Raw genomic sequence first — 12092 nt, forward strand, 5'->3', positions numbered from 1 at the left:
ATTCAGGGGAGGGAAATCACCAATTTTTTTTTCTTGTGCAAACAATGCTAGCCTTCTTTTAAGCATTAAGAGCATAACTGCTTTAAGAAATGACATAAGCAATAATTCTACACCTACATCTTCCCTAAAATAATCTATTTTTTTTTTTTTTTTTTTTTTTTAACATATGTGCACAGCTTTAGCAAATTAAAGCCCAGGAGAAATGCTCAGAACCCACTACCAGAGGCAAAATGAGAGTTCAGTGAACTCATGAAGGGAGTTTACCAGCCAGGGAGCCTACAATGAAAACTGCAGCTTCCTCTTTCTTACTTTTTAAAACAAAAATCAGTAACTAAGAACTTAATACTGGATGACAAGTCACATCCACACTATTTAAATAGCCTCACAGTTAAACACATCGTAAAGACCAGCCAAATCAGTATTTACACTTATAAATCTCTGAAGACACCATGAGAAAGCTTATGTCCCTTCACTAAACCAAACAGGGAACTGCATCTGATGGTGGTGGAATGAAATTAAAACATTAAAAATACCAGTATTTACAGCAGCATTGATCCTTTATAAATAAAGAATATGAAAATGCAATATCTTTAAAGGATAATAAAAAATTGAGGTGATGTTATTCAACCACAGTGCTTGGAGTTGGAATAAAAACCTATTCGTGCTTATTAATATGCCAGTAGTGAAATCACTTTCTGTTGGAGAAAACCCAACCGCAAATATGTGCATTAAACACAGAACACAGGGAAAATTGCTCAAAACAATTCAAGTCAGCTTATCTGTATGGATATTCTAATCATGAAGGACACCACAAAGGAAACAAGGTGTGACACCTTCTGGTTCATACTCAGGGACACCCTCCGCCACAAAGTGGCATCTTTTAACTCCCCAACTGTTTCTGTTACTTTACCATCCTAGTGCAAAAGATGTGCACAGAACAATTTTCCATGGGATTACCTCATTAAAAAGGAAAAACTAAAAACATGTTCAAGTAAAAAACTAAATTGGAAAAACAAGCACTAAAATCAGTCACTTGAAAACAAACAGTAACTTCCATCAGTGCGTGTGGCACTGCATGGCTGGCTGCATGGAGAGGCCACATGGCCTCCAGCAGGAGGAGACCAACGGGTGCTGTTTTAAACCTATAACATGAACTGATGCAGAACTCGAAGTGTAACTTCTCATCCCAAATGCATAAATGGTTTCTGAATCAAGGGTGAAAGTTGGGGGAAAAGTGGCAAGGTAACAATTTCACAAAAACTCTCCATCTCTAAGACATAACATCCCAACTTTCCTTTCCCAGAAAATGTCTCATAATTACAAAACAGAAAAACAGTCAGAAATGAAACAAGCATTAAAATTTAGGTGTGAAATTTCTAGATTAACCCAATATATTTAAAAACATGACTGTTACAGCTAAGAAAAAATTTAACTATTTGAAAAACTGCTTTTCAGGCTAAAACGAAATTTTGAGGACATCACTAAAGCTGATAAGCACATGAGGAGAAGAAGCGAAGCAGACCCACAGAACCTCCGTGCTGAAACCAATGATATCATCTAACATTGCCTGTTCCGAATCCATGATTAAAAACCAAACAACCTAAAACCAAAATTCTTCCTAGAGGCTGAATTCCCTAGAAGCAACTTCAGTGTCTGTCCACAACACGGGCTAGTTCTCATCAGAGTTTTTGTTTCTTGCTCTGTTTTGGAACCCCTGAGACGCCGTCTGTTTCCAAAGCTTTCTCTTTTGAGTTAGTTTCACTGAATCCATTTGCTGTCCCATTTTGTTCCTCGGCTATTTCTTCATTTGCAGGGGCTGCACATTCTCCTTTTTCTAGTTTTTGCTGCATTTCTCGGAGCTTGGTAACAGCTTTATCTATTGACATTATGCTAATAAGATTAAAGTCATGCATGCTGACTAGATGAAGCATGAAGTTTCGACATAAATTCTTCTTAATTATTTTCTGTCCATAATTTTCTACAAACAGCATACAGGCATGATTCATTTGATTGTCAGCAATAAATCTATTCAAGAAAAACAAAGCATTAATGATACAAATTCTTTGAGAAAACAAGAGATAAGCAATGTGTAACATGACAAACACGCCCAAGCAAATTACTTAATACAAAGTTACTACTATTAAGACATGGTATTTCAACCATGAGTCAAACTTTAACCAGAAGCCTCAATAAATAAGCCTTAAGAGCTGTCATCCTTATAGATTTAGACCAGAAAATTGACTAAAATCTTGACTTCTGGGATGTGAGGGATGCTGGCTGCTTTATACATTTTAGGTAAGCAAACTACTTAAACCATTGACTACATTTAAATGGGCATATCAAGGGGGGGGGCGGGGTAGAAGGCAAACATTTAATACAATCCCTATGAATGTATATGAATTTTTTAGTATATATGTATATAAAATTTTTGCCTGCACATGTCAGCATACCACATGTGCCTGGAATGACAGACAGGTATGGACCACTGTGAGTGATGGGAATTGAACCTGGATGCTTTGCTCTTAACCACTGAACCGTTTCTTTACTCTTCCATCATTTCTTTCCTTTTTTTTTTTTTTTTTTTGTTTTTGTTTTTCGAGACAGGGTTTCTCTGTGTAGCCCGGGCTGTCCTGGAACTCACTCTGTGGACCAGGCTGGCCTCGAACTCAGAAATCCACCTGCCTCTGCCTCCCAAGTACTGGCATTAAAGGCGTGCGCCACCACTGCCCGGCCCATCATTTCTTTTCTAAAAATTTATTTTTAGTATTGTGTATGTGCATGTGTGCACCAAGACATCTTTGTGGAGTTAACTCCTTTTTTTAAGTTTCTGTAGGCTTCAGGGCTTCATCTGAGGCAATCAGAACTGTGTGGCAAGCATTCACCATGTGACTTTAAGAACTCTTAAGCACATCACATATTTTTGTATTCACTGGCAATATAAAGAAAAAATAAATCAAGGATGGTGGCACATCCCCATAGTTGTAGCTATTTGGAATGCTGAGTAAAGAGGATATGGTGAGGGACAAGAGAGATGACTAAGTGGTTAAGAGCATTTGTTGCTCCTACAGAGGACCTGAGTTTGGTTCCCAGCACATGTGGGGAGGATTAGAAGTTCAGGTAACTTCAGATCCAGGAATATTATCTGGCTTCTGGAGGCAAAACACGCCCTCCCAACCCCACAAATTAAAAACAAAACAAAAAACTGACCACACACATACACACACACACACTTACTTTGGACAATCTCAAGGCCCTTTAAAACCAGGGAGTCCATTCTGTAACAATCATTGGCTAATTCAAATATTTAATAAACTTTTGAATGAGGGTAATATTTAGAATATTCATCTAAAGTAAGTTTAAGATTCTGGCAGGTAATTCTCTGATCGTTACCACAGTCCCTTAAGTCTTTGCAAGGCACCATATAAAAAAAAGTGATCTTTGATGGTGTGTGGTATACATCTTTAATTCCAGTACTCAGAAAGCTGAGACAGGCAAATCTTTCTGAGTCTGAGGGTTGCCTGGTTTACAAAGTGAGATCCAGGATAGCTAGGGCAATGTAGAAAGACCCTAACACCAAAAACAATCTTCTTGTCTTTTCAAAAGGATAAGGGAAACAAGATGGCTCAGGGTAAAGGCATGTGTGCCAGGCTCTTTGAACCCACCACAGGAGACAACAGATTCCCAAAGACCTCCACATGAACAATACAGCATGTGTATGTCATCACCCACATAATAATGATGATAATAGAGTGAGCCACATATGGTCTTACACACCTATAATTTTAGCATGGAGGCAAAAGGAAGGTAGGTACCAGAGGATGTCTCAGTGATTAAGAGCACTTTTTCTTGTAGATACCCTGAGTTCAATTCCTAGCACTTATGAGGCAGCTTACAAGCACCCTTTAGAAGCACTAGTCACATAGAAAGCACACAAACATACATGCAAGCAAAACACCCACGCATATAAAATAACCAACAACAACAAAAAAACCTGCAGAGACTCATAGAATGAGAAGCAGCAAAAAGAACGAAGTAATGGAACAGAAACACTCTACCCATGCTTCATGACATGGAGATTCCACAGTTTCATTACTTCTTTCTCGCCTTCATTCACATCAGAAAATTCTTCAATTTGCTGAAAGAGAAAAAAAAAATCTATCACATTTATAACAGTAGTAGAATTTTTAAGAAAAATAGGGTGTCAAAGCAGAATATTCTGGAACAGAAAAGTAACAAAGATGCAGCTTTTCTTTTCAGACAGGGTCTCTCTACACAGCCTTGGCTGTCCTAGAACTCACTCTGTAGACCAGGCTGTCTTCAAATTTAAAAAAAAAAAAAAAAAAAAAAAAAACCTGCCTAAGGCCCCAGAATACTGGGACCAAAGGCATGTGCCACCACATCTGGCAGCATTTAATAAAATCAACTTTTACTTAAGCATTTATCTTAGAAGGAAAATTCTAAGTTACAAAACAGCAATAAAAAATTAAAATTAATGTATCCAATAAAAACTCACAAAAAAGTTTTTAAGTAAACTTTTCCTTACTTAAAAAGCTTTGTAAATGACAGTTATAAAACTTGTATCTGTGCTGCTGGGGAGGAGGAAAATAAAGGTAATTACAGTAATGGTTTTTTCTCTCAGCCATTCTGGATCTTTCTCATCTTCACTGTCTACTTCCATTTCTTGTGGCCGAAGAGGTAAGCAGGTGTCACTGTGGAAATAGAGACGATTGTGGCCACTACTGTATGTTCTTTGCTGTTCTACTTCTCCATCTTCAGATTCAAGAAACTCCGACATACTTGCTTTTGTTCGTTTTGGCCTAATGAAATCAAGAGATCAAACAAGACAAAGTTTACACCCATATGACTGAACATGAGATAATATCTGTAATGTTACTATCTTGTAAAACAAAGAACATAATAGTACTTGAAGCAGCACCCTCTTATACTGTTTTTTTTTTCAATATATAATGCAAAATGGACATAAAACATAACCCCTTCCCCAACCCCTCAAGAACCAGAGATTAAAACCTGATCTATATATAGCCCCAGTTCTACATATTAAACAAAGTTTCAAAGACAACAATGGCTTTCTGGGTATGAAAAACTTAAGACACAAACAAAAAGAAAAAAAAAAATTAAAGATGTATCCAAGAGCCTGGCAAGGGTTGTCCACACCTTTACTCCAAGTATTCTGGAGGCAGAGGCAGGCAGATCTCCAAGTTCAAGTCCAACCTGGTTTACACAGTAAGTTCTAGGACCACACAGAGCAACCCTGTCTTAAAAAGCAAATAAACAAACAAAAATATACATAAGGAAAATTAATAAATTGTTAGGTAGGACACATTAAAAAAAATATTTAAAGGGGCAAAGTGGGATGGGGCATGCCTTCAATCCCAGCATTCTAGAAGCAAAGGCAAGCTGTTCTCTGAATGCAGGGTCAGTCTGGTCTGAAGTGGAAACTTCTAGTTTCTTTGGAAAGTTAGTTATGTCAAATAATGTTTTGCTGGGGCACACAGGTGAAAGGGTGTCTCGCTAAAGCAAACTCATTAAGATGTTTTGCTACAACAAACTTGTGAAAGGACGCTTTACAGGACCCCACAGGAAGTGGGAGCTTTGATTTGGTTTGTTCTGCCTTGATATTATTCCCTAAATTCACCCATGTATTGGTTTGCCTTACATAGCTATGTTGAGATCAACTTGTGGTAAGGCTGCCATTGAGAGAAACTCGCCCAAGAACTGCTCGAGGGGTTCCTGCAGGACTTTGCTTCTTCCATGGCCTCACCTTAGGCAGATGGCAGTGAGCCTTGGTGTTTTCTTCAGGACTGAACTACAGCTGCCTGGTGTCTGCTTGCTGAAAGGACTGGACTACAGCTGCTGAATCATATTTGGGGTTTGCTATGGGACTGAAATGCTACCAAAGAAGATCAAGCCGTCAGCTAAAAAATACTGCTGAACAGGTCCACTTTCCCCACATCCTAATAACTTTTCCACTACCTCTGCTGGGTAGTGGGCTAGAGGAGATGTTGACTCCTTATTAAAAGTAGGTTATAAAACATTTATGTCTACACTGGTCTACATCCTGAGTTCTAGAACAGGTAGGGCTACACAGAAAAATCCTGTCCAAAAACCCCAAAGCCAAAGAAAATCAAACAAAAAAGACACAACAAAAACCAAACAACCAAAGGGAACATTTGAGGGAGCTGGAAACACAGTTCAGTGGTGAAGCAGGCTTGCAGAGGATCCAGCACCACACGAGGCAGATCACACTGCTCTTTCCAGCTACAGGGGATCCAATTCCCTCTTCTGACTTCTTGGGCATCCACATGTACATGGCATATACTCATATACATATAAATGCAGTGTGTTACATAGTGAAACTGTCTTAAAGATATGTAGTATTATATATTATTTTGGCTGTGAATCCAACCTTTAATGGCTGAACCATTAAATATCTTCAACTCAGTATTTATTATACTATAAATATACTAACACAAAGTAGAAAAATAGAATCCTTACAGATACACATTTAAAGATTAGACTACAGGGATAGAATCATTTACACCATCCAAATAGAGTATATCCCTTTTTTGTAGGTTACTATGTTTGTATGCACAGAGACCTAGGTCCTCTGCAAGAGCAACTAATTTTGGCCATCCAGTCATCTTGCCAGCCCTAATGAGAGAAATTCTTCCTCAAGTCCACAAATCAATATAGGAGTGGCAACATTAAAAATTGTCACCCAGGCATGGTGGCACACACACCTTTAATCCAGTGCTTGGAAGGCAGACGCAGGTGAATCTCTTTTTGAGTTCCAAGACAGCCTGGTCTACAAAGGAAATTCCAGGAATGCCAGAATTGTTATATAGAGAAAGCCTGTCTCAAAATATGAAGTATACTACTTCACCAACCAATACTGAAATGAAGATTCTACCAAAATACTTGAACCCCTTTTTTATTCTCACATCAATAAAAATAGGGCACATGCTGCTAAGCCTGACTGCCTAAATTCAATCCACGGGACATATACTAGAAGGGGAGAACCAACGTGAACAAATTCATCTGTTTCTTGCCTCTGTCTACACACACACACACACACACACACACACACACACACCAATCTATAAAAAATAAAAGAGCATAAGCTTTCTGCCTACCTGCACACAAGAATGTGTGTGATTGGTGTTCTCTTTACTGGTCCATTTCGACTAAAAGCAAATCCAGGTTGGCGATGTATATCCTGAGGATTTCCTGCATAGGAGCCATCATAACACTCATTGATAGAAACGTCTATCCTAGCACCTTTTGGATGATACTATAAAGAAAAAAATAGGGTGTTTAGAAAAAGAAGATATTAATAATCCTATATAAAATACCTATTTCTTATTTTAATTTAATTAAAATAGTTATGGATTTTTAATGTGAGAACTAAAACAAATCAAGTGTTAACAGCTTGATGGAAAAGCATACCTAACAACTTAAAGAAAAAAATATGCAGGGTAGGCTCTGTGGCTCCATATCCAATCCTAGTTCTTGGAATGCAGACAGGAAAAGAAGGCTAGGCTATAGAATAAGTTCTGGTTTCACAAAACCAAACCCCTGCAAAAAGTGAATTAAAATGCTAATGGTCTCATTTATTTGTCTGGAGATTTATTTTCTTAATCAAGAAGAAAATTCTCCTTAAAAATATTCAGTGAATATATGACATAAGCAAATATTATTATTCAAAATAAACACAAAGAACTGAATCACCCACTGTAACCTGGGCAGAACTTACTGTTTACATGCAAAGTGCCCTTTATCTAATGTTGTTATGTGTGATGTGTACTATTGGCAAACAAAATGAAAACCTACTTACTACATAATTGAAGATAAATCTGCTATGGCAGAGTTTTAGATGCTTGAGTAAGCTATATAGCTTACGGCAATTCAGAGTGCACCACGGGCAGTGCAGGTCATCTCTGGCTTCTGTTTGTTGTCTTGTATTATTGTTATAAAGGAACTAAAAAACAAAAAGTGTCAAGATCACAATTCATTTCTAAGCACTGTTTCCTTAGCACCTCTAAAACATAATATCATTGAAAAATATTCAGATACTACCTATAAAAATGTATTTCATGATACATTTATTAGACCAATCAGTTGTATTTACCTGATAAAATATTCTTAACTTCTGACGACTTTCATTTGAAGTATCCTTTTCTTTTCTTGTTTGTAGCTCTGTAGTCAGTGTCTCCTTAACAGCTGAAAATATACACAGGCTTAATTGATGAAAGACTCCCTTCTATAAAGTATATAATTGTAGTATTTCTGTTCACTTCAACTGATAATGAAAGGTCTTTATTGAGGACTTACATCACTGCAACCCATAGGGATTCTCTCTGTATATCCACCTATCTCTGACTCCCATGAGCTTGGATTAAAAATATACATCACACCACCCTGGGAGGACTTTGCTTTTTTTTTTTTTTCTTAAAAAACAAAAACCATTAAAAAATAAAACCCAAAACATCCAAAGAACTCCTTTGATATCCTAAACCATAACAAAAATATCTCAGAGTCACCACAAAGTTTTCTGAGGTCACAGGTATTTTTGTTTTCTTTTGGGTGGAACTGTGGTTGAACTCAGGCCTTCCCAAATGCCAGTCACCTGCTCTGTCACTGAGGTTCAAAGCTAGCCCTGACTGTGGTTTTGAATGGTTATTAAAAAGTAAAAACTGATTGTTTTAAAATCACCGCAACCCACAAAATAATCATTCTTCAAGATTTTAGTATTTTTCATCAGAGTTAATGTCAAATATTTAAGTAATGTGTGGGACAAAACTAATGATCGCACATATAATCTCCTGTCATAGAGCTTTGTTTACTAATTTTCCTGTAATTCTTTTACCCATTTCATTAGCTTAAGAATGCTTTGAGAAGTGCCCAAAGCACAAATTACTTAGGAAATGTTTCCAATGACACGGGTCATTACTTTTTTACCTTTTAAATTTAATTTATCTTTGTGTACAATTTTTAACACTTGTTTTTTGTCTTTTTTTTTTCTTAAAGATTTATTTTTGTATGTGAATCTACTGTCATCATTTTCAGACAGGCCAGAAGAGGGCATCAGACCCCATTACAGATGGTTGTGAGCCACCACATGGTGGCTGGGAATTAAACTCAGGACCTCTGGAAGAGGAGTCACTGCTGAGACATCTCTCTAGCCCATTTTAACACTTGTTAAATGAAGTGTTCTAAAGTGGCAACTACTTACAAAAGCTGAACTATTGGTATGTGGCAACACCTGACACATAACAGTCAGAATTTCAGGCTTCTCCCCTGAGATTCCTAAGTACCAAGTACCAGGGCACATGTGTGGAGGTCAGAGGACAACTTTCAGGAGTCAGTTCTATCTTTCTAGCATGTGGGATTTGGGAATCAAGTCAGGTTGTCAGGCTTGTGTAGAAAGCAGACAGGGTCTCAGTATCAGCTCTATGATGCCTTGAACTTACCTCTTCCTGCTGAGATTAAAAGGATCTACTGTGGGTCACACCTGATCTTTTATGCAAGTAACAGTTGCACATGACTATACAACATCAAAGAGAAATATTCCCTCTTCTGAGAGACAAAATACTTAGATGCTCTACAGTCAACAGCAGTGTTCTTAGGAGATGGATTCAAAATATCTTTTTTTTTTTTTTTTTTGGTTTTTCAAGACAGGGTTTCTCTGTGTAGCTCTGGCTTCTGGCTGTCCTGGAACTCACTCTGTAGACCAGGCTTCCTTGAACTCAAAAATCCGCCTGCCTCTGCCTCCCAAGTGCTGGGAATAAAGACATGAACCACCACTGCCCGGCAGATTTAAAATATGTTAAGTTAGGACTTAATACAGAAAAGCTGTTACCCTATCTGTATCTGTGCTTTAGACTCAGGATATAGGGGGGGGTTTGAATACAGGGCCTTGATCGATCACGATAGGCAAATATTCTATGCAGTTCAATGCTTACATTTAAAAAATGCATTGAAAACCAATCACTTTCTTATCTGGGGCAAACTGGTATAAAAATGTGTTCTAAATTGACACAAGGATAATTCCAGACACACCTGAAGGTAGTAAACACTACGTATCATACTGGTGAAATGTGAAAAACAAAGTGAAATTCCCAGAAACATCCATCACAAAGGTTCTAGAGAACTTTACATTTAATACAGGCAAACTCTAAGTTACTGGACAGCTAATAATATGGCTACTTTATAAGACAAACAGTATTTCCTGAATAACTAAACACAACAAAACCACAACTGAGTTACTCTAAGCCTAAAACATTAAAACCACTATTTAGATAGCAACAGTATTTTTACCAATAGTTTGTGTAGGTTTAACAGAACCAGGCTTATTTTCCTGATGAAGGCTCTCCGAATTTCTAGTGGCAAGGGGTTTGGCAACAGGAGCTGTAGACTTATCGTTGGTTTCTCCTGTCCATCGAAGAGTAAATTGCAATGTAGGTCCCTGAGAAAATGTTTCAAATGGAGGCAGCCTCTAAACAATGAATAAAATAGGGAAGAGTTATGATGACGTCAAAGAAGATACCCATTATGATATGCCAATGTGGATTTATTTAAAAATCAATACTTTAAAACCATTAATGTATATGTACATGTGTGCACAGCTGTGATATATGCTTCAGTTCAGTGCCAAAGAAAGCCAAGGAGGGCATGAGATAGATACCCTGGAGTTGAGTCTGGAACCCAACATTGGTACTGGGAACTGATCAGGTCCTCTAGAAGAACAGTACACACTCTTAAAACACTGGGTCATCTCTCCAGCCCAATACATTTAATGTTCAAGTCCAAAAGCCAACAAGAATAACCAAATAATGTATGGAATATGTTATCACTAGAGAAATGGAAAGGTTAGGCACTATGAAGTGGCAGCTATTTACACATTACTATGTGAAAACAACTTATATAAAACAGACTTTTCAGATTTTTTTTTCCTCTGAGACTCCTATGAACTGGAATTAGGCTCAGATTTCTCAAGAGGCAGAAAACAAATTTTCTCTTTTTCTTTCTTTTTTTTTTTTTTTTTTTTTTGGTTTTTCAAGACAGGGTTTCTCTGTGTAGTCCTGGCTGTCCTGGAACTCACTCTGTAGACCAAGCTGGCCTGGAACTCAGAAATCCCCCTGCCTCTGCCTCCCAAGCTGGGATTAAAGGCATGCGCCAGAAAACAAACCCGGCAGAAAACAAATTTTCAAGAAAAATCTCCCTCAACTATAATTTCTCAAAAACAAAGCAAAACAAGGCTGGGTTTCTGGTTGACCCCAGAGGTTAGAATATTAACACGTGGTGATTTCTTCTTCTTGACTGCTCCTGACATGCTTCTTTTGTTTGGAGGCAGTAATCACCTCAGATGTCTACTGATTCCCCAAATTACATAATAAGAGAAATCGATCCTTGGTCTCCATAAGCCTTAACTCATATCTAGCCACTTGCTGCAATCTTACACCTATTCTTCAGAAATTTATCAATTACAATGAGTGTCTCATAATCTCACGTCTCCAATAGCCTCTTACATACAGCCATTGATTATATTCACACAGTTTTGATGTACAATATGTTTAAAAATAAATCCATTAAGTTTTCTCTTAAAATATATACTCTTGCCTGGCAATGGTGACAGATACCTCTAATTCCAGCATTTGGGAAGCAGAGGTAGGTAGATGGATGAGTTCAAGGACAGCAAGGGCTACACAAAAATCTGCGTAGACTAAAACAAAAAATAATTAAACAAACCCACTCTTTCAAAGGTATGATTATTTTGCCCCGGCATGTATTCTCTTTTACCTTTCTCCATTGCTCTTATGGAATGTAACTGCTTCCCCTGATTTTTATTCTTAGAAGTAAAAGAATCTAGAAGCCTGCCTTTTATTTTTCTCAGAAAGTTATATTAGAAATATGTGTCTGTGTCTGCATGTGGGTATGTGCACATGAGCATAGTGCCCTCTGAGGACAGACATGCCAGATGCACTGGAGCAGGAATTACAAATGACTGTGAGCACCTGCTGTGCACTTGGGTCTTCTGGAAGAAGAGCCAATGCTCTTTAAACATTAATAAG

General features: G+C 37.7%; 1 protein-coding gene across 2 annotated transcripts in view; it reads right to left on the reverse strand.

Moving 5' to 3' along the window:
- Positions 1-1013: 1013 nt before the first annotated feature.
- Positions 1014-12092, reverse strand: part of Suz12 (SUZ12 polycomb repressive complex 2 subunit) — a 43267-nt gene continuing 32188 nt past the window's right edge. For both annotated transcript variants that reach the window (XM_076936205.1, XM_034505768.2), the window contains 7 exons: positions 10339-10516; positions 8150-8241; positions 7856-7999; positions 7155-7312; positions 4619-4817; positions 4056-4135; positions 1014-2025 (listed from right to left, as the gene is read on the reverse strand). In XM_076936205.1, coding sequence (XP_076792320.1) covers positions 1680-2025; positions 4056-4135; positions 4619-4817; positions 7155-7312; positions 7856-7999; positions 8150-8241; positions 10339-10516 — 1197 coding nt within the window. In that variant the 3' untranslated portion in view covers positions 1014-1679. The remainder of the gene's footprint in view (positions 2026-4055; positions 4136-4618; positions 4818-7154; positions 7313-7855; positions 8000-8149; positions 8242-10338; positions 10517-12092) is intronic.

This window comes from Arvicanthis niloticus, chromosome 6 (assembly GCF_011762505.2).
Source record: "Arvicanthis niloticus isolate mArvNil1 chromosome 6, mArvNil1.pat.X, whole genome shotgun sequence".
Lineage (NCBI taxonomy): Eukaryota > Metazoa > Chordata > Mammalia > Rodentia > Muridae > Arvicanthis > Arvicanthis niloticus.